Source organism: Camelus ferus, chromosome 14 (assembly GCF_009834535.1).
Source record: "Camelus ferus isolate YT-003-E chromosome 14, BCGSAC_Cfer_1.0, whole genome shotgun sequence".
NCBI lineage: Eukaryota > Metazoa > Chordata > Mammalia > Artiodactyla > Camelidae > Camelus > Camelus ferus.
The window spans coordinates 21,278,203-21,302,058 of NC_045709.1; the positions used below are offsets into that span (position 1 = coordinate 21,278,203).

Sequence of the window (23,856 nt, forward strand, 5' to 3'; positions counted from 1 at the left end):
AAGAGTGCAGACGGGACTGAAGGATTAGAAGTGCTGAGTTCAGATTCCAGGATGCCATGGATCGAAAACAATGGAAGACAAAGGATCTGAAGAACTGAAGACACAAAATGAAGTGACAGCTGATACCTGATTACATCTACAATTTAAAGAACGTGAAAACATGCTTAAGCGTTTAGCAGACCACCGAAGTACAATCATCTGCCTGTTTACACGACGCTTGAGCATGAAGGCTGGCTCACATCCTGATTTTTTAATAGACACTATTGGACTCTACGGCAGCTCTGATTAGATACAGCTCCTTATTTTATAAACTATGCTCCACATGTCAAGTAGTAATTTTTCTATTTAAATATAAAAAAGCTCACCTCTCTGTCTACCTAACACACATCAAGAACCTCACCAAAAAAATCTAAGGAGACTTTTATTTTTATGTTTGCCAATACATAAATCAAGTCAATTTGGAAAGTAAAATAATTCAATGAATTAGGTTTTAATCAGAAATTAAGCCATGCTACTCAAGAGAATCATCCTTTTTTTGCTATCTTTTGCCTTAAATTCAAGAGAAAAACAAAGAGAAAAGACACCTAAATGAGATAAGAGAGTTATCCAGTTTAAGTTTTATAACTGCTTTTAGTCCCATGTTACAATTAAAAAAAACAATAAAATTAAACAAAAACTGATGATGGTGCATTTAGTTATCTAATAATATTTCTGCCAAAAAAAATTACAGTGACTTATAACCTGTAGTAAAATGGATATATGGGATCTTGTCCAAGGAACATTTGTGACCAGTTTAAGATTAGACTATATCACAACTTCATTTGTTCATCTACCTACTGCTCAGAAAGAACTTTTAGTCTGAATGTTTGTTTTTCTGTATATGTGCTCACTTTAATGTTTTATGTATGATTTTTGTCATTTTCCAAAATTTCAACTAGCACATTTTACATTTATGATATGAAGAAACAAATGTTATTTTCCTTAAAAACCCAAATACCAACATAATGAGGTATCAGTTCAGGTTAATGTTAGCTAATTAGTGAAAAGAAAGCAAAAAGAGGTAAATTTAAAGTAACCTTCAAGAAATCTGTTCACAGGGACCTGGCAGAAGAGAAAAGGTTTACACAGCATATATATATACTGTATTCAGCAATCATACTCCAATTGCACTTTTACTATTTAGCACAGGGTCTTCCTCCAGTATGGATTAGATGATCCTTTCCTTTGCTCCTGTAACATTCAGACATACTACCATCAGATTAGTATCACTCTACTGCAACTATTTTATCTGCTTCCTGAACCCCTACCTACGCTCATTGATCTAAACTCTGAGCAGTGAAGGGACACAACAGGCACCTAATAAATGCTTAACAAGTGGCTAACAAGTAAAAGAGAAACAAGGAGTATTTCTGAAAAGTGTGAATTAGCATAATTTTCATAAGTAAAATTATAGTTTTTAAAGCAGCTTTAATTAACACATTTAATACACAGCTATGCTAGTTATTCCTAGAAGAAAGTTCATGGTAAGAGCTAACATCTTCCTGGGTCTGGTTTCTCTAATTTTGTTATACATAAGAAATCACGTTCAACAAAATATTTGGACAACTGGCAGATTCTAAAGTCAAACTATGTAACATTATTTTAATACCAAATATTCATGACTCCCAATCTAAACGCAATATAGCACTCAAGAAAATCTAATAGGTTTCACAAAAAATAGTGTTGGTGTATTAGATTATGGTAGAGTAATCTTAGGCATAATATCAAAAATTAGAAGAATTTTTTGACAAATTATTAAAATTAAGAATCAAATTTAAAGATTGATAGAATCAATGTCCACATAACAAAAACCAGCTGTATTCCTATATACTAGTAACAAAGAAACAGAAAACAAAACAAATAAATACCAATTACAATAGGATAAAAAAAAAATCAAACACCATGGTGTAAGTCTTAACAAAAGATGTATACAAACTTTACTGAAAACTGTGAAAGACTAGGAGAAATTATTAAAGTCCCAAAGAAATGAAGGGTATACCATGTTCATGGACTGGAAGGCTCAGTCTCATAAAAATGTTAATTCTCCCCCAAACTGACCTATAGATTCAAAGCAATCACATTCAAAATCTCAGTAGGGTTTTCGGTGTGTATTTGTGTTTACATTTATTATAAAGACTTATTATATAAAGTTACAGTAATATGACAGTGTGTACAATAAATCTTGATCCTAACACAATATACAAAAATCTACCCCAAATTTTCCCAAATTTGTCCAGTAAAAACCTCTTCAAGTCAGCTCCTATTCCTTTTTAAATAATTTGACATCTCTGAAGACAAGATGTCACTAGAGACCAGAAAATTCAGGACATAAACAATTAAATCAGACAAATAATGTAAGACAATTCAATAAGATGGCCCCACACAGATTCCTGTTCTTCCAAGTCTTACCTCATCTCTTCATTAATGGCACCACCATCACTCACTCTATTACTCAAGCCAGAAACTTGGGGATAATTCTTAGCCCTCCCTTTCCCTTATTACTAGCTGAAGAAGGAAACACGGTGGTCAGAGGAGTGGCGCACTAGTACTTTCCAGTTCATACCCTTCTGTGTGCTAGGTATATACTGTTTATCTTCTTCCATGATCACTTCATTTTTTTTTAATTTTTAAGTACTGTTTAAAAAATGTAAAGCAAGTCTGTGGCTCATTAACTTTTAAAGATAAACCAACCATCTCCAGGTTTCAGCATAACTTGTACTTTTTCTAGATTTAGCCCATTCAGAATATTGTTCTTTAACTGATAATGATTCCTGATATTTTATTATAAAACCTCAGAGCTGGTAGGACCACACAGGTCATCAAGTTCAAACACCCATCCAATACTTAAGTTTCCTCTACAACAAATCCATCAATTTGCCATTTAGGATATGCTGAAGCCATGTGTAGAAGGAATTCTCTGCCTTTAATTCCATGTTTGGACAACTCTGTTACAAAACTGCTCCTTATGTTACAGTGCCAAAGTGTGTCTTCTTTAGTTTCCAGTCATTGGTCACAGCTCTACATCTTGGGTCACAAAGTTTTGTTCTTCCACGTATGTGAAACAGCACCCTTATGGGAAAGTATGCTTATGCCCCTTGATTTAAACCTCAGAAGACTGAGGATAAAACCTCAAATTCCATTTAGTAATTAGTTATAGATCTATCATTCATAAACACATCTATAATTTTCTAGAAATTCATTATGTTTTCAGCAGCAAAATAAAATACTATAGAGCTTCTGCCCAACTGTCATATCAAGATTGAGAAAGGAAGAAACAACAGCTCATAAGCCTGAGATTTAGAAACAAGCCCATATTCAACCTACCTGCACAGTCACAGTTTTTGCTACAGCTGGCCTCTGTATCCGCAGGTTCCGCATCTGCGGATTCAACCGACCGCAAACAGAAAAATATTCAGAAAATTCCAGAAAGTTCCAAAAAAGCAAAACTTGAATTTGCTGCACACTGGCAACTATCTGCATAGCGTCTGCATTGTATTCAGTATTATAAGTAATCTATAGGTGATTTAAAGTCCATGGGAGGATGTGTGCAGGTTACGTGCAAATACTACACCATTTTACATAAGTGACGAGCATCCTTGATTTCTGGTATGTGGGGCAGGGGTCCTAGAAACAACCTCCCCCCCAATACTGGGAGCCAAATATACTTCAAATCTATCCTCTTAATTTCCAAGACGAAAGATCCAAATCTTTTTAGATTATCTCCTATGGTGACTGTCCCCAGTCATTTAATTTGCCTTCTCCAAATCTGTTCTAGGTCTTGTCTTCCTACAATATAACAAGATTTGTCAAAAGCAAAAAGTCACTATGATTTTATACAATGGTATCATTACATTTTCTACTTTGTTTTCAACACATGGTCTAAATGATACAGTGAATACAGTAGTCCCGCCCCACCCCCTGCGGTTTCACCTTCTGTGGTTTCAGTTTTCCATGGTCAACCACAGTCTGAAAACACCAAATGGAAAATTCCAGAAGTAAACAATTCATAAGTGTTAAATTGCATGCCATTCTCAGCAGCATGATGAAATCTTGCATCTTACAGGGGATGAGAAATCTCTGTCCAGTGTAACCATGTTGTGTATATTAGTATAGGAAAAACATAGTAACTATAGGGTTCCGGTACTATCCATGGTTTCAGGCAGCCACTGGGGGTCTTGGAATGTATCCTCTGTGAATAATACTGTACCTGTTTCATCTGCTGAACTCCCACCCCAACACAAGTGTTTTTCTACAGATACCCTCCCCCTGCAATTTTCTGGAACCCACTCAAAATAGCTTACCATAAGAACCACATTGGTACAACTAGATCCTATCAATAAGCACAGTTTACTGAGCTGAGCGTGAACACCTGCACTAAGCTAGAGCAATGACAGTGTCTCAATCTACGAAATGGGTCATCTGGTCCCTGCAATCAACAAGTATTTACAGTACTTACTATTTACCCAGTACTGGTAAATACAGGCAATTCTCTTACAGCATTAGTTTTTATAACGTAACGTGGTTATAACATCACCAATTAATTAAGGGGAAAAAATCACCACATAAAGGCATTATTATATGATGCAAACTAGAAATGGCACAGAGTAAATAGGAAAAAATAATAGTTGCACGCAAAGAACAGGCACACACAGATACCCTGTTTGAGTGTCCAGGTGTTCCTCTAGAGTGGAACTGTTTTGTTTACTCAAGCATTCTTTTATTCTTTTGTTTACCACTGGCAGTGGTAACAGTACTACAAGCAAGACTGCATAGTCAAGGTCAAAGTTGAGAGGGGAATCTAAGAACCTTCTAAGTAAGCAGACTAAATGGAGGAAACACTCAGTTTATTTCTGTCACTTTTAGTCAACAGATGCATTCCTTTTAGATTACAACTATAAAAATACTTGTATCACAGCAAGTCCTACGGAAACCCTCTACCCTTTAAGAAAACTACCTACACAAATTCTTCTTGAAAAATGTGAATTAGTATAATTGGGCACTGAAGAAATAGGGAATCACAAGTGGTTAAACAAGTGAGATTAATTTAATAAATACATTAAAACACATGTAACTTTTAAGGCCTTATGAGAGTGCAAAAACTTCCTTTACATGTTTTATTTTATGTTATAGAAAAGAACTTTGTGGGATGAATTTATTTTACAGACAAGAAGTCTGAAGTGCTCAGAGAGATTAAATGAATTGCTCAAGCTCATAAAGCTAGTATATTGCCTATGTCAATCTCATATCTAATAATGTTATAAGAATAAAAATTAGCATTCTTACCTAACAGAGGAACACTAGAAACATTCCCATTTAAAATCAAAAGTAAGGCAAAAATAATCCCCACACTACTAATATTAAAAAGTTAGTTATTAAATAATTACAGCCAATGCAATAATATCAGATTTTCTAAAGTATTGGAAAGGAATTATTTAAACTATTAATATTTGCAGATGTTATGAATATCTGCCTAGAAATACCAAGACAGTGAACTGAAAATGTTTAGAATTAAATATAAATGTATGAAAAAGTGAGTATTTTAAAAATATAAGACGAAAGAGTCACAAATACAATAAAAGATTTTAACTAGACAAGAATAGAAGAAAGGTAGGTTAATGGGGAATCACTGAACTATCTTTACTTTTGGATATATTTTTAAAATTCCATAACAAATAGCTAATGAATCATTTTCTAGCCTAAGTATGTCAGAAATACTGCACGAGCCCACCTGACACACGAACCTATGCATGACTACCAAAATAAAATAAAATTCGTAGCAGTAAACAATATGTAGGATCTATATGAAGAAAACCATAAAGCTTTATCAAAGTTCGTAAGATAAAATCTGAACAGATGAAAAAACATAACCATACTGCTGAGTATGGAGAATAATTAACATATTTAACACAACTTAAACCCAAGCAAAAAATATTTTTCAGAATTTAAGTTGCTGACTTTAAAGTTTAAATGGACAGTAAGTTTATGGAATAAATAAATGGACAAGAAAAATTATAATTTTTTTAAGAGGAGGAATGAAAGGGTATGGCCTTACCAGATGTAATAAACCTGTAAGACTTAACACAATAGGGAGTAACACAGGAATAGACAGATCAGTGAACTAGCAGAGAGTCCAGGATACGAGAACTTACGGTAATGATGAAGGTGGCATTTCAGATCAATTGTGAAAGAAGTATTCAACAGTATTAACAAGACTTGAAAAATTACAGTTAGAACCCTAATAACACTCTAGACTAAATAAATTTAAGATAAGTATAAATATGACTACAAAATTTTTTTTAATCTATAAAAATGTTAGAAGGAAATGTAAGAAAAAAATGTCTATAATGGAGAAGTCAGAGGCAATTAAAGAATGACAGACGATGACATATTAAAATATCATAAATATGAAAATAGGCCAAAAATTGAAAATACTTGCAATATGAATAAAAGGACTTAATATCCCAATAAGCAAAGCACTTCACAAAAAAATTTTTAAAGAATAATATTATAAGAAAATGGGTAAAATATGATTGGGCAATTGACAAAAGAAATAGTAAAAAACAAGAAACTGTAAATTTAAATGTTAGTGAAACAAATGTAAATAAAACCATAATTCCATAGGTTTCCTATCAATATAATCAATAAAGATTAAAAGGAAATTATTTTAAAGATTAAATAAAAAAAACATGGATCAGGAAAGTGACAAACATTACTCTTGTTCATTATGAATGAGATTACAGATTAGCTCAAACTTTCCAGGAGAAAATCTGGCCTTACATATTAAAAGCTGAAAAACTGATCTGGCAAATCCATTTCTAGACATTTTTCCTAAGGATAAAATCATGGATATCTACAAAGACATAGCAACAAAATTTTAATTGCAATGAAAAGTTGAAATGTAAAAGTAAAATACAAATACAGAATTACAAAAAAAGATATCATCACACAGCACAATAATAAATACACATACTAAAACATAACAGACATATAGTTAATAACATGGAATATATACACTTTATTGTTGAGGGAATGAAGGTTTTAAAACAATAGGCACAATATAATCTGATTTTAAGACATGCCTAGAAAAAAGTCTGGGTGGCAAAAATAAGGTGTATTTTATTTCCTTCTTAAAATTTACTTGCTTTTTCTATAATTGATATTTATTATTCCTATAACTTAAAAAACATAAAGTTTCCTTTTTAGGTGACAGGTGACAACAAGGGAAGAGTAAAGGAAAACAACATAGGCAGATGAACTCTAAAAACACAGCTATTCAGTACAGGAACCAATACACAAATACACACATATACATAGAAATTACATAATACACTTTAGGATGATTTTCATGCACAATGATTTTAAAATAAAAGTTTGGTGAATAAAAAGTGAACCACTAACCCAGAAAACTTAGTAACCTGGAACAATACATACATACATAAATATTTCTAAGATATCCCAATCTATCAGAAGTTTAAGATAATACCAGATGCACAGAATTTAAACTTTATGAATCACAGAATAGGCAAAACAATTTTGAAAAAGTAAAAAACAAAACTAGAGGACTCACACTTCCTGATTTCAAAACTTAGTACAAAGCTACAGTAATCAAAACAGTTTGGTAATGACATAAAGACAAACACATAGACCAACAGAACAGAATAAACAGTCCAGAAATAAACCTTCACAGATACGTTCTAATGACTTTTGACAAAAATGCCAAGGCCATTCAGTGGAGGAAAAGACATCTTTTCAACAAGTGCTTGAAAAGTGGGTATCCACATGCAAAAGAATGAAGCTGGACCCTTACCTAACACCATTTACAAAAACTAACTCAAAATGGATCCATGACCTAAATCTAAGACCTGAAACTATAAAACTCTTAGAAGAAAACATAGGGCAAAGGCTTTACAACATTGATATAGCAATGATTTCTTGGATATGACACCAAAGGCATAGGAAATAGAAGAAAAAATAGACAAATTGGACTTCATGAAAATTTTTCAAATTTATGTATCAAAAGACAATATCCACAGAGTAAAAGGCAACCTACGGAATGGGAAAAAATACTTACAAATCATATATCATATTAGGAATTAATATCCAGAATATGCAGAAAACTCCTAAAACTCAACAACAAAAAATAATGAGATTAAAAAATAGGGAAAGGACTTGAATAGACAGTTTTCCGAAGAAGATATACAAGTGGTCAACACCTGTTATCTTTTTTTTTTAGTAGCCATCCTAATGTGTGTTAAGCAGTATCTTGTAGTTTTGATTTACATTTCCCTGATGATTAGCAATGTTGAGCATCTTTTTGTGGACTTACTGGCCATTTGCAAAATCATGTATCTGATAAGGGTCTAGTATCCAGAGTATAAAAAGAAGTCCTACAACTCAATAATAAACAGATAAATAACTCAATTTTTAAATATGCAAAGGATTTGAATGTTCTTCCAAGAAGATAACCAAATGGTCCGTAAGTACATAAAAGTACTTACTGATACTGAATGATACAGTAAGTACCATTCATCATTTGAAATGCAAATCAAAACCATTATGAGATACCACTCAATGCCTATAAGGATGGTTATTTTTTTTCAAAGGAGTGGAGGAGATAAGTGTTAGCAAAGATGCGGAGAAACTGGAACCACTGTGCATTGCATGTGGGAATGTAAAATTGTGCAGCAACCGAGGAAGCAGCTTGGTGATTACTCAGAAGTTAAGCATACAGTCCCCATATGATCCAGCAATTCCACTCCTAGGTATATATCCAAGGAACTGAAAGCAGGGACTCAGATAACTTGTACACCTACGTTCACAGCAGCATTATTCATAATAACCAGAAATTTTAAACAACTCAAATATCCAACAACTGATGAATGACTAAACACAATGTGATACATGCTAAATCATGGATGAGCCTTGAAAACATCATATTAAGTGAAAGAAGCCAGTCACAAAAGACCACATATTGTATGATTTCATTTAAATGTAATGTCCAGAATAGGCAAAGCCAGAGGCAGAAAGCAGATTAGTGGTTGCCTAAGGCTGGAGGATTGAAGGGAAAGGAAAGCGACTGCTAATGAGTACAGGGTTTCTTCTGAGAAGGGATAAAAATACTCTAACACTAGATTGTGGTGACAGCCATACAACCCTGTGAATATACTAAAAAACAGTGAAATGTACACTTTAAATAGATAAACCGTATGGTATATGAATTGTATCTCAATGAAGTTAAAAAAAAAAGTTACGTACTTTATAAACGTACAACTTCTTGGAAGGTAGTACCTTTTCCATGAAGACAACTGGTATTTAGTTTCTCTACTTAGTACACTGCAACGAAATCAAAACTACGTTTTAAACACTTAAAAATAAATAACTGGTGGCCAATGTTACCTTATACTCCAAAACGTTTCAGGGATAATCACGTTACAGAATTCCACTGAAGGAAAAATATAATTGTCCTGCATTCTGATTTGAAAACCAGCAAGCATGCTTAAACTCAGTGAGACCAGTTCTACAAAGTGCAAGAGAAATAGAGCAAATGCTACATGATCAAAGTCAAAAAAGGTTAAAAAGTGGTACACTTGGTTAGCATTTTTTGCTTGTGCTGAAAACTTAAGTACTTAAAGACTTTCAGGCTGAATCACCTTTTAGAATTGAATGGTCCCACCCACCCTCCCCCCCAAAAAAATCCAGAACAGTAGCTGAAGTATGAGAAGTGAGTGCTACTTTAATAAATGTTCTTATGTTTCTCAGTCTGCACGTCCGAGCCCAGCACTCGTCACAAGCCTGAGGGGACCTGCAGAGGCCAGCTAGTCTTGGCCAAAACAGGACAATAGTGACTTTCAGCTACAGGGTATCTGGTTTAAACTCTCAAGAAGAGCAGGACTCATTTGTACTAAAATAGATTTTCAGATAAAAAGATAAAATGTTTACTTTTTCAGCTTCTTATCTACCAATAAGGAGTAAGTACTTTCTAACTTCTGTTGAGCAGAAATTATGCCTATGAAGAAAGAATTATGTTTAGCAGTACTTTAAAAAATACTTAAAATTTTTTTAAAGTCTCTTCAAAATTAACAAAATACAGCAGAATTGTCTTATAGATAACCCCCTGCCTGCTTACCTACCACAAATCATTTCCTCTGCTGAATATGAAAAGTCAAGCAATTCCACTGGCAACAGAAGGGGGTCCAGCTCTCTAGTCTATGGTGGCAAACCCTGGAGTGAATGCTGCTGAGACAGGTGACAAGGAACAAGGTCAAAGCCAACATCAGCACAAAGCAGGAAAAGTGAGACAAAAAGTAGGGGAAAGGAAAAGGGTGGGTAGAAGAAGGTCGGTGCTGGGCAAGGGAATGAGAGGATGACCAACGCCAAGCAACAGGAAACGGAGAGCAGGATCATCTAAGCAAGAGCGAGTACTGACAGTCAGCACTAAAGTAAGTGGCTGGAGGCAACTACATCAAGAGCATCAGTCATCTGTGGTGGAAGCAAAGCACAGCAGCAGTGTTAGACTGGAGCAGAGAAATCTGATGAAAGTGAGCATAAAATCATGTAAACATAATGATGACTGTAATTTTAAACATCCACAAGACAATTTTTTATGCCAACCAGTAACCTAAAATATACAGAACTACGTGGGGAAAGAAAACCCAAAGCAAAATTTCGGAATGAATAATCTAAACAAGGCGACGTTACAATGTATTTAAACCCCAGACTCAAGCGTGTCATTCCTGTTACCTATTCCCATTTCTCCCTTCCAGGTAAGTTTTGTTTCAGGAGTTCTGATGAGAGTGCAGTTGGTAAGACCTGTCTGGAGAACAGATGACTGGACCTTTGAAGAGCCTATTGAAGAGACACTCCTGGGAGACTGGCCTGCGCTTCACCAGTGTGGCAGGGATGGGGTACTGCAGTGGTTACCAGCAACTCGTGCTTGGACATGATGATCAGTCTCCGGAACTGCTGAGAGATGCCGGGAGGGATAAAACTCCCTGTGGATACAGCAAGGGAGTTTCTCTTCATGAAAATTTTACTCCTTGCCAGTGGTACCACCCGCAGCAAATATCCCTGTGGGGAACTTCCTGGGGACCTGGGAAGTCCTATCTCTATCGGAGAGAATGCTGCGTGCAAAGACAGATATAAAGGACATTTGCTGCTGTACTATTTTAAGAGCATAAAAAAATGAAAACAAACTAAATGTGCTTCATTTGGACCTGGATATTACATTATGTTCATAAAACAGAAAGAGGAGCTGAGACATGAACTGTGTTACATGTGCTGTTATCCATCTCCTAAACTCGTGAACTGAGAAAGGCCAGGAACAGAATGTACGTTTACCCTATTATACAACTTGTGTTGAAAGATGACATATAGACCTTTCTAATTCTGACACATAACCCGGCAGCCATTAGAGAAATGACTGATAAGTGTGACTTTCTAAAAATACAAGAGTTGCACATGAAAAATAATACTATAAACAAAGTCAAAAGACGTTTGTGTCCACAAACTGGAAAGCATACAGAAGAGACATGTCAGTGGACAGCTCTGGAAGAAGAAATGAGTAACTGAAGGAAGACAGAGGTGAGAAGACAAGATCTCACTGCCTTAGTAATTTACATTTTTTCCATATGCATGAATTATCTGTTCGAAATGAATGAAGTATTAAAATAAATTTTAAAGTCTGCTCATACATATACACACTTCTATCTGCATACACACAAGGAGGACGATGATTCTACTGGGTATCCTGATGTACTGTCTGAATTTTCATCCTGAGAGTGTATTAATTTTATAATCCAATCTTATTTTACAACAGAAATACAGTTATTAAATGTATATAACCTTTGACCCTAAAACTCCACTTCAGGAACTTGGTTCTATGTTGGAGAACTGCAGACATATTTTCTAGGAGGTCCTCTGCTAAGTGAAACAGCTGAAATTTCGAGACTATTTAAATTTCATCTATCGTTAGAGAACTGCTTAACTGGACATGTATTTACATGTGTGTATGTACTGTGATGCCTGCAATAATTACAACTAATGATTTAGAACTGTATTTACTGACATGGAAAGATGCATAATAATATTGAATGAAAAAATATAAGATCATAGCAGATTTCATTAATACATACTTACATCCACAGAGTTTATCTGGAAAAATAAGGAGAACGCTACCTAGTTGTAGAGCTGGGGCTTTACGTTTCTGTCTACATTTCTGGACTATGGTTTATTGTTTTTTTTTTTTTACAATGAACATGTATAATTTTCATAATCAGGGAAAAAACTATTTTCTTTTTAAAAAAATAAGAATGATCTTGAATAACATGGTATAAGAAAATGAACAAACAGCACCTACAGGTTTAGCTTCAGCAACGTGGCCAACGTGGAACCAGAGACGGAAGTGAAGTTTTCACGGCTTAGCCCTGAATGATAAGGCTAACCACCAAAGGACCACGAAACGTTTGGGATAAAATCTGCAAATTGTTATAATTTAAGCTCTGATGTCCAAAAATCTCAAGTGGGATTTTCCTTTTGTTCAAAATATTTAACTTAATTCAGACGTGTCACGATCTCCTGGGTCCTCTGTGTGGTGTATGGTATTGCTACCCCTCCTGAAAACACTCCCTCCCTGGTTATAATTCGACCTAGAAGGTCCTGGTTTTTCTCCAAGTTGCAGTTACAGCCAATAAGCTGTGTGCTGTACAATTCCTGCTGCACGACGGCGTGACCATGGCTTCTCCTCCCCCTCAGGACTCGACTTCTTGGCTGCCTGGATAGACATCTTTCTCACTCTACACACTCTCCCCAGGCAAGTTCAGGATCATTCGAAGATATTACTTCAAGTTCTTAGTAACTCCCAAGTCTGTCTCCAGCCAACAGATCTCTCTTGAGCACTAGACTGATGTGTCTGCCTAATGGACATTTCTTTCTAGATGCTCAACAGCTACCTAAAATTCGATATACCAAAATTCAGGTCATCATCTTCCCCCTCAAGCCTGTTCCTCTTCCTGTTTTGACTCTCTGTATGGATGGCCACATCCTGCTGCTCAAGCCAGAAACCTAGGCAGCGTCCTTGGTTCTTCACACGTCTTCCTCTCTCATGCCCAACAGATCACCAAGTGCTATGGACTGTTCCTCCTCAGCCACTCTGTCACTTGCTGAGTTCAAGCCACCAGCATCTCTCACCAGGATCACTACCACGTTCTCCTAACCCCAGTTCCCTATGGGCATTCTGATTGTGCTGCCAAGCAATCCTTTCAAATGATAAATCTCAACTTGGTACTAAGTGTTTAAAATCCCACAAATAGTCCTCTTTGTCTTTAAAATAAAGTATGGAGTCCATAACAAGATTTACAAGACCCCTCTTACTTCTCCAACTTTATTTTTCATACCTCTCACCCTACCCATTCCTCCTTTCTAAGTTCTGGCACTGGAATTCTTTCAATTCCCTCACCACAGTATCTTTCCTTCATAACTTTGTAAACACCATTCAGTGGTGGCTCCGAAAGACACTGGGGAGAGCTTTCCCTCTACGACACACAAGCTCCCCAGATTGCCCTAATAATTTAAATTAAAATCTGTTTACTATACATCATCCAACCCCTACTATACCCCCTTTTCAACCAGACTGCACTCCTTCCTGTGTAAAGAAATTCTGGAGCCAGATGCAGCCCCTCTAGCCTGCACTGTAACTCCCCAACCCCATTCGCTCTCATTTACTGCCCACTCAGGTGTGTAACTTCTCATTAGCTTTCAAGTCACAACCGAAACATCATCCTTGAGCCCCAAGAACAGATTAGGTACCCCCATGGCAACCTTTAATTTTCTCTATCACAGCCCTATCCCACATTATAATTACCTGTTTGCTTTCCTGTGCCCCTCAAAGTCTTGACTTTCCCCAAGGACTTACGACTTGGCCTGGTCACTGGTGAATTACCTATACCTGACACATTACAGACATTCAGTAAATACCTACCAAATAAATTATAAATTCAAAAATTTGCCCCAAAAAATTGCAGCTAAAGAGAAACTATATAGAATGCCAAATATTTAAATGACTTAATCTCATATTTAAAAGAACCTTCAATGTTAAGTCAGCATTAGAAAACAAATTACAAGTATGCCTTACTCTGCGCTTAACATTTTCTTGGAAATTGTGTATGAACTGAATTTTTCTGCGAACTGAGTCGCACAATAAGCATGCCAGGACAGCTTCTATACTTAAAGGGATTCTTTCATAAAGTGAAAAAAAAAAAAACCCAAACAAATATATCTATTCCACATGAGCTTAAATTTGCACATGATTTACTGGATTTCCTTAAAACAGCAGCCTCATAAAAATAATTTTTCAATACCTACCTTCTCTTTCCCCCAAATATGACTTGTTTAACGTAAACCATACTACTGTTTGACAGGTTGTTTTTTTAATCCCTTAGTTCTCTAGACAACCTATAAAATTCAGGTGTGTAGAAACACCCAGAGTGGGCCTTGCATGGTCATGTGAAGAAATCCTCTCCTCAGGATGACTGTTTGTTAGAATTCATGGGCTCTAATTAAGTTACAGATTTTAAAGAGCTTATCTAGAGAGATGAGTAACTAGTTACCTTGAGTAGTAGTTAAACTAAATAATTTTTTATTCCTATAACAAAAGTAAACTTCAAATATAAAACCACCACAAAGTTCAAACAAAATTCAATGCCAACTCTGGTTCACCAATTACATTTTCCTTAAGTTTACAAATATAGGGTCTGATCCTCATTTAAACTGATTCATTTGTAAGAGACACTTTTAGAAGATACTTTATTCTTTGTAGTGGCTCAATTTTTCAAATACATGGGCCTTCTATCTGGTTCAATTAACAAATCTTGCATATGCCTTTGGCTCTCAGTGTTTTTCATTCTGCTGGTATCAATTTAGCCAGCCCATCAAACTGCTTCTCTGGGCATTTTCACAAAGCACTGCTTTTCTTTTCTGTAATGCTCAAGTTTTTAAGTTTAGGAAGTTTAAAAGGAAGACTTTCAAATGTGAATTTTAGGTGTGCTAAAAATAAAAAAGTATTAAATACCTGTCAACGTTCGGCAATGTGCCAGGAAGTGAGGGCAACAATCACTGCCCTAGAGGAAATCCGTAATATCTAACCCTAAACATTCACCAGAAAGACCCAAAGGACATATAAACATTAACCACATATACACTGAAGGACTTACATAACATATCTATGATGAACTAACTATGTTTTGTGGGGTGGTGAGTGAAGAGAGAATTATTGGAGTTGTACGTTAAGATAAAGTCGTTAGGATATCTGAAACTAAATGTTAGAACCCATTTCAGCCGAGGGAAAACAATTCCCAGCACAAGGTGCTGCCTGAGACCAAGTTCGGAATGGCGGTCTGATTTGATGGAGGAGGAGTGGCTATATTAATCTATATTTCAGAATCACTGCAATAGACCAGTGTGTGCACACAGTCCGGGAAATGCGGTGGGCTATTAATAAATAAAGTGTTCTGGGGATTAAGGTGTCCAGGTCTGGTGGACAAAGGATAAAGATCTTGGTCCTAAACCAAAGTCAAGGTAAACCCACTCAAAAGTGGTTCTCAGCTGCTTTGGAAAAGTTCAGCAGCTTCTCAATAAGTTAAACATAGAGTTACCATGTGGCCCTGCCTAAGAGAACGGAAAGCATACATCCACACAACAAATCACACACAAAGGTTCACAGCAGCATCATTCACAACAGCCAAAAAGAAGAAACAACCCAGATGTCCACCAACTGATGAATGGATAAACAAAATGTGGTACATCCATACAATGCAGTATTTTTCAACCATAGAAAAGAATGAAATACTGATATATGCACAACATGGATGAACACCGAAAACACTGTGCTGAGTAAAAGACACAAAAGGCCACATATTGTATAATCCTATTGACATGAAATGTCCACAACAGGCAAATTCATAGAGAAAGAAAATAGATTAGTGGTTGCCAGGGGCTGGGGTTGAAGAGGGCGAGTGTGGAGTGACAGATAATTGACATGGGGTTTCTTTTGGTGTGATAGTGGTGATGACCGCACAGCCTTGTGAACATATTAACCACCAGTAGATCACACACTTTAAAAGGGTGAATTTTATGCTACATAATATATCTCAACTTTAAAAAGGGGGTTCTCAGCATTTTTTCCGCGACAACACACCTGAAGGACATGACATAACTCTATCAGTAAAAGCAGCTTACTACAGCAGGGACTGGTTTTATGACTTTGACAATCACCGCACTAAAGAATCCAGAGAAAATGATACTAAGGGGTCTTTAAGTATTAAGACCAAAGTAACAGGTGAAAGTCACTTCTTAGTGACAACTTCAAGAACTGCCTTCAGGTGACAAGAGATATTTAAAGGCAAAAAATATCCCAGCTGTTTCTAAGTAACAGAGAAATGGCCAAGGCCCACTTAAGCTGCTATAAGGGACAATTTACAAATTGTTCTGAAGGAGGAAAAGGCCAGTAGGATTTTCATTCTCTAGCAGCAGCTAAGAATAGAGAAAGAATAAAAAAGAACAGACAGTGAGGATTGGATTCAACAATAAAAGGCACTGCAAGAAAGATGCCAGCAGCCACAGGGAAGAGCATCCACTTACCAGCACTGACGGGGCGCATACAGCTCCCAACTTACAGAGATCACATTTCAAATGTGTGTTCATCATAATTCTGAACACAATTGCCAGGAGAAATAACTTTTGAAAAGGTAGGTAAGTTTACAAATGGCCTATGATAATTTATAATAATTTGTCATCATTTCTGTTTCCCTAGCTGAAATCCACTATGCCGGAAGCCACCTCCCTACTGTCTCTTCATACACCAGAGAGTCCCAACAAGAGAAGTTCCCCTCCAATCTGTTGCCATCACCGTCTCGGCAGCACAGAAAATTCGGGATCCCTACTCCTCACAGAGGTGAGGCTGAAGGAGAACCATCTGCTCCCCAGAGCCATAATCAAAAAGGAGCCCCACCACGGCAGCCTTCCGTCTGAGAGAGACCCCTAAATCAGCAGCTGGGGTTACAGAGGCTGCCTGTATCCTCCTGAGTCACCAACGTTCTTGTGATGGGAAACTGCCACACAGACAATAAGGTGCTCGGTGCATGCTGATAAATGTATCCCCACTGTGACATCACAGAGACCTCATCACGTCCAGTGGGACACGGAAGCTTTGTAGTGCACGTATGTAGCGCTACATGTACCAGGAGCTCAAAAATGCTAGCAACGGAAGAGGTGTCAGAAGAAATAATTCAAACCCACAAAATTTGTTGGGGTCTGTAAGAGCACAGTACGAAAGCTCCCCCTTTGTCCTGTTTCTCTTGAAATGCCCTTTCTGATGACAGTCCCTGTCTTCCAAGATCAAAGAAGTGCCACCATCTTTGGAAGGCTTTTCCTGAAAACCTTAAGCAGCTGGAAGCTCTCATGTCTATGTCCCAACAGCACCTTGTATTAATTATTATAGTACTTATTTAGTTGCTACAGCATATTTATTTTTATTGAAATATAGTTATTTAAAATGTTGATTTAGTTTCTGGTGTACAGCAAAGTGATTCCATTTTATATATATATACTTTTTCATCATGGGTTACTACAAGATATTAAATATAGTTCCCTGTGTTCTACAGTAGGACCTTGTTGTTTATCTATTTTATGTATAGTAGTTTGTATCTGCTAATCCCAAACTGCTAATTTATCCCTCCTTCCCACTTTCCCCTCTGGTAACCGTAAGTTTGTTTCCTATGTCTGTGAGTCTGTTTCTGTTTTGTAAATAACTTCATTCGTATCATTTTTTTAGGTTCCACGTGTAAGTGGTATCACTAATACATTTGTCTTTCTCTGCTATAGCTTCTTTACATGTTTGTTTCCCCAGTAGTACCTTCTCAAATAATGGAATATTTTATTCATCTTTGCATTCACAATACCTTGGACAGTGCTTGGCAGGGAGAAGGGTCCAATGAATATTAGCTGAATTAGTGAGGAAGTGGATTTCTTCCAATGTTGAAGAAACAGTGAAAGTAATAATCAAATGGACCAATCCAAAATGAATTAATCTGCCAGTACTGCTACTAAGAAAATGGGATCTAAGCGTGAAACCTCAAAGTGGTCTAATCAGTAATCTGAGTGCACTGAATATTTAAGGCAGAAAAATTCAACTGCAAGTAGGTAAGAAATGCATAGTAAATATACTGCTTATCCCCTTCCATCATATTTTTTAAATGTTGTAAGGAATACTCCTTATTGGGCATATGAAATCCCCAGTGATGAGCATTATTACGTGTTATATTTGGCATTTCTGACATGTAAGGAAATATTTAAATCAAGTTGAACCAACCTAGGTTCAAATACTCGTAAGAAAAACTGTTAGAATCCTTTAGGGGAAATAAAGGGTTCCAACCAAGTGCTGATCACAGCTAAGGAATTAAAGCCGAATGAAAGCTCCAATGCAGATAGAAGAGTCCCCTGTGCTAGCCACCAAATGGACGGGTCACAGGAGTGGGAGCAGTCACATAAACCCCACACAGTAAGAGAGAAATCTGAGGGGATGCTACAGTGACACACTAGGTAACGGAGCCGACAAGTCTTTGGAAGTTACTAGTCTTCTTTTTGGCGGGTGTTGAGACCCCAGCTAAAGCATGAGGCTAAGAAATATGGAAAGGTACTACTGTCTAAAGTAAAATTTTTGTTTTAGTGGTTGTTTTCCTAATCATGCAAAAGTATTACACTGTATATTCATAATTTTTACTTCCTCAAATTATAATACTATGAAAGGCCCTAAAAATTATCAACTCAAACTCCCTAATCTTACAAATAAGTAAGTCAAGATCTACATGGGCAAATGACTTGCCCAAGGTCACAATGGTGATCAGAGGCTCTCTGAACTCAAACACAGTTGTCCAGGCTCTCCAACGTGGAACTCTTGGCACTAGATGAAGAATTTTTGTATCTTAACATAACTTACTAGTCTGCTCCTACACACACACACACACACACACACACACACACACACACACACACACGGAGTCATACACATATACATATACGTGTGTATGTGTACAGAGACACTCACATATCTATATACGTACTTTAGCAGCACTTGAAAAAGCCAGGGCCATTCAGAAACATACTAAAAAAGTCTACCAGTTAATTGAAAAGACTAGTCCTGTGATAAGCAGGTCTGAAAAACCTGCTAAAACACCAAATCCCCATGTCTGTGTTTCTGTGTATCTTAATATGAAGCATAATGGTTAGCAACATGGGCTCCGGAGTAAAACATCTGCCTGTAATCCCCCAATTCCAGCTCTGACATTTTAACTGGTCATGTAACCATGGAAAAATTTGCTTAACATTTTTAAACCTCAGTTTCCTCACCTGTAAAACTGAAAAAACACAACTGACTTGTATGGTACTTGTGGATTCAAGAGATGATGACTATAAAAGACTTTGCCCAAGACCTAACACCTACTCAGTAATTTAGCTATTATTATTACCACTGCCTACTAATCTCTGGGTTGTTTACAAAAATGCCCCAACAAAAGTATTCTGTGTATTTCTCTCACTCTCTTACACACACATACACACACACTTCCAGTTACATAGTATCTGTTCTCTTGAACATACAGCACAGCAGACCAAGAATCCTATTCAAGAAAACTCTTTTTGCTTTTCTGTTTTGGAGATCAAACTCTTCCCCCAAATTAATTTTTAAATTCTACAAGGTCCAGTCCAATAATGAGAATTTAGAATTTTAAAATGCAAACTGTTTTCTGTCTTCTCACACTTTTCTGTTCTTCCAAACGAGGAGTTTTTGGTCGCCTGAATTCTGCAAAGAGGAAATGCAACTGACTCAGAAAGAAAATGAATCCCCTGCTTCCCACTGAGCACCCTTTCGGTGTTCAGACACAAAGGACACTATCTCATTTATGGTGACAATGAGAGCGAATTATTTCCAAGATTTATTGTGCATTTATGCTTTAACTCTATTAGAATCTGAAATTAACATAATTATAAAAGGCCCCTTTTCCAGGTATAATCAAGCCTCAAATAAAGTATTTCCCATCCCCTATTCTTTGAAACACTGAGTTTATCAAAAGTGTGGTGTACTAGCAGGATAGTATTACTAATTCTTAAAATCAAAGAAATGACCTTTGAGCTGTTTTATTTCCTAAAACAATAATTTAAGAAGCCAAGTCCTCTAGTCTAAATTTTTTCACTAATCATTCATGTCTATGATGCTTGCTGGACAACGGAAAGGATACATTTTCATACATTCATTTTAACAGCCAAACACATCACAACAAAATTTATTTCATTTTTTTTTATAAATCTCAGTATTCTCTTTGAAGGTGTTACTTTCTGGGTTACTAGAGTACTCCGAAATTTCAGTTGCAGAATATATAATTTAATTTGAAAGTAAATCAATACTAGAAACAAATTATTTGATCATCATCTTTTTATAAAAGATTAAACAGCCACAAATTTTATTTTACCAGGACTGAAATGCATTAAATTACATTTCACTGACATGAGATCAAAAGAAGCTCATAAATACAATGCTGCATTTTAGCAGAGTGAGGTTATAGGAAGCCAAACCGAAAAATATTCCCTCTGGAACACAAACACTGTTTTAAGTAATTTTAAAACTCTCTTGACATTTGATCCATTAAAAAAAGAAAAGTTCTTCCTATAAACAAAATCATTAAAGGCTGCTGAAAAACAAGCCCCAAGAATTATAAACAAAAAGTTAATTTTTTCAAAATGCAATGCTACTTTCTATCAAGAATGACTAAAAAATGTTCATGTACTATATACTATACATTCAGCTATCTTTAAATTGGGTAATTCTTCTAAAATTATTCTTAGCCTAAATTAAGACTTGACCATGAGATATAAAATGTGGTCAAAAGAACCTCTTACCAGTAAGCAGTATTAGTTTTTTAATAAAATATAAAATCAAAGTTAATACAATTTACATGTTTTATTAGCTTAAATTGGTAATTTATGAAAACAGAATCGGCTTTTCTCAGAGAAGTTAAAAGAATTTAAAGTCACCAGAATTTTATAAAACAGATGACAGACTGGTCAAATGTACTAAAATGTCTAATCTCATGGGATTGGGGATTTTATGAATATCCCCCAAATTATATAATACTGGGGGATGGGAAAATGGCTTTAGGCTTTTGGAAAATATTGTATGGGAAGTTAACAAGGATAATTTTTAAACTATGTATGTTATTACAGGGCAATCCGTCAATGAAAAATACAATTAAACAGCAAGAGTCAACAGCATCTCTAGACGTGGATTCCTCAAATGTCACCAGACTATCCATCCTGCTAAAAGGTACTTTGAAACACATGCAGCACCCAGAGTATCGAGTTTTCAAATCCCTGCCTTTTGCAGATATCTGTACTCCTTTACTGCTGCGTATAAGCACTGAAATGAACATTACAAATTCACTGGAATTAATACCTTCTTCCTCTTAGAGTCCATTTTAAGTTATTTTAGAAAGCTATCTCAGGAAATCTAAGAAAAATGTTGAATAAATATACACTTCCTTTCGCAATATTTAGAATACTAAGGTATTTATAAATATGGCTTCCCCCCAACCCAGGTAACTTCAACTTTATGAATGGTTTCATTTTCTTAGTGCTAATACAGTTCAGTTCTGAACATATCCTCCTATCTAATTGGGGGGGGGGAGCAATTATTTTAAATGTTAAAAAGCAGCTAACCAAACTAACTGTGATGTTCAAGTAAAGCTACTTTGGTCATGTTAAAGTCTAAAGATTATGTAATAAGCTTTGACATTATCTTTCCAGAAATCTTCTAGAGTGTCAAAGGCAATAAAGACAACATCCGTTTCTACAAGAGGAAAACAGGGAGTTAATAAAATATATTTTCTCAACTAAGAAATGCCTTCTCTTTTGTCAATATTACAAGACAGTCATGTACTGACAAAGGAAAAGTGAACACTTCACTTGCCTGTTTAGGAAACTAAATTGGGAGCATTAACAGTCATTGACTTAATTAAGTTATTTCTAGGGAAGAATATAAGCGACTATTTAAAGTTCGTTGCCAACTGCTAGGTTTTGGGGGAATCGTCTGAACAAGATTCCCCAATTTGTCATTCGCTTTTTTCCCCACCACACACCCTGCACCAAACCCCCATTGTTCTAGATAAAACTCGCAGCTAATGGTATCTAAACAGCAACTGCTACATTTATGTTGCAGAGGATCACTATGAGGAACTCTTCAGAACCACACTGACTTGCTGTTTTCTCTCCCCTGAATACAATCCGAATTGGGTGGGATCATAAATCAATCACACACTGATTGGGGGAGGAGGGGAGGATCACAGCTTCCCTTCCAGACTGACGGATGTCACTCCAGAGGTGGGTGAGGAAAGCCCCAGGTTACCATAATAAGTCGACCCCCCTCCAAAATCATTTACACTGATGTTTTCTAACGAAATTTTAAAGAAAAATCTAGTATCGAAACCATGGAAAAGTCCACAGCCGAGGAGGTGCTCCTTTTCCCCGTGAGCCCCGCAAGTGGAGCCCAGCGGCACAGCAAGAGGGTCTGGCGCGGGCTCGGACCCCGCGCACCACTTCCTCCCGGAGCCCGGGCTGCGGGGACCCGGGCGGGGACCGGCAGGCGGGAGACGCGCTCGGGCGGCTGCTCCGCTCCCCCGCGGCTACCTGCCCGGCCCGCGGCGGACACTCACCCATCCTTCCTCTTGGCTTTGTAGACGTGACCGTAAGTGCCTCGGCCAACTTTGCAGCCCTCGTATTCAAACAGGTCCTCGACTCGCTCCCGCTCGCTGCTCAGCTTCACTTTAAAGTCATAGTCCATTGTCACAGCCTGCGAGGCCGGGGAGCGGGGTCGGGGCGCCGGGGGGCAGGGGTGGGGACCAGGGGAGCTCCGGCAGCCGCGGCCCCCGGGAACCCGCCCGCTCTACGCCCGGCGGCCGCAGCACCGGCCCGACCGCGGCGGCAGGAGCAGGAGGAGGCCCCGCGAGGGCGCCGGGGACATCCAGGGGGGCGGCGGGGCAGAGGCCGGCCGGGGAGGCGGCGCGGAGGTCCCCCGGGCGCAGGAGAGCGAGGAACGAGGGCTGGGGGCGGGGAGCGCGGTCGCTGCCCTTGTCCCCGCGGGCTCCCGGGGCGCCGGTCCCGGGCGCTCCGGCCGCGCGCTCTGCCCCCGCGGCGGGGAGCGGCGGGGCGGCGCGGCGGGCTCTCCCTCTGGCGCTCGCGCTCGCGCCTCGCCGCTCTCACACACACACGCTCACACTCACTCACTCACTCTCCATGCACTCAAACAGAAAGGCAGCGCCGCACAACAGCCGGTACCTCCTCAGAGAGCGGAGGGCGGGGACTCGCGGAACCCGGCCGCGCTGTCGCAAAAACGTCGCGAAGCCTCGGCGGCTCGGCCCTCCCTCCGACCCGCGCCGCGCCCGCCGGACGGCCGCCCCCGCCGGGGCCCGCACCCCGAGGGCTGCGCGGGCAGGACGCGGTGGCCGGGGCCCGGAGCTGCCACCAGACGCACCCCGTGGGCCTCCCCGGCGGTGGCCGCGGCCGCAGACTACAGTGCCCAGAATGCCCTGGCCGCCGCCGTGGCCGCCCGCCCTGCGGCTCCACCCCCATGTGGGAAGGTGGGAGCGTTGCGGGATGGGATCCGTAGTCCGAGGGGAGGGCAGTAGTTCCAATCCCTTAGGGGGAAAATTTTTCTTTTGCTTTGATGTCGCTAGAGTCTGATTTGGGCCAGAAACTTAACGAAAGAAATTCAAGTGTGAC

At 38.1% G+C, this 23,856-nt stretch overlaps 1 protein-coding gene across 5 annotated transcripts in view; it reads right to left on the reverse strand.

Annotated features, from left to right (window-relative positions):
- Positions 1-23,411, reverse strand: part of CDK8 (cyclin dependent kinase 8) — an 85,886-nt gene extending 62,475 nt beyond the window's left edge. For 3 of the 5 annotated variants that reach the window (XM_032496421.1, XM_032496423.1, XM_032496422.1), the window contains exon 1: positions 22,791-22,909. Coding sequence is in view for 2 of the 5 variants with exons in the window: in XM_032496420.1 (XP_032352311.1) it covers positions 22,791-22,918 (128 nt within the window). In the remaining 3 variants the exon portion in view is untranslated. Of the gene's footprint in view, positions 1-22,790 lie in introns of all 5 variants that reach the window. The other 2 variants (XM_032496420.1, XM_032496419.1) reach the window with 1 other exon arrangement.
- Positions 23,412-23,856: the final 445 nt, after the last annotated feature.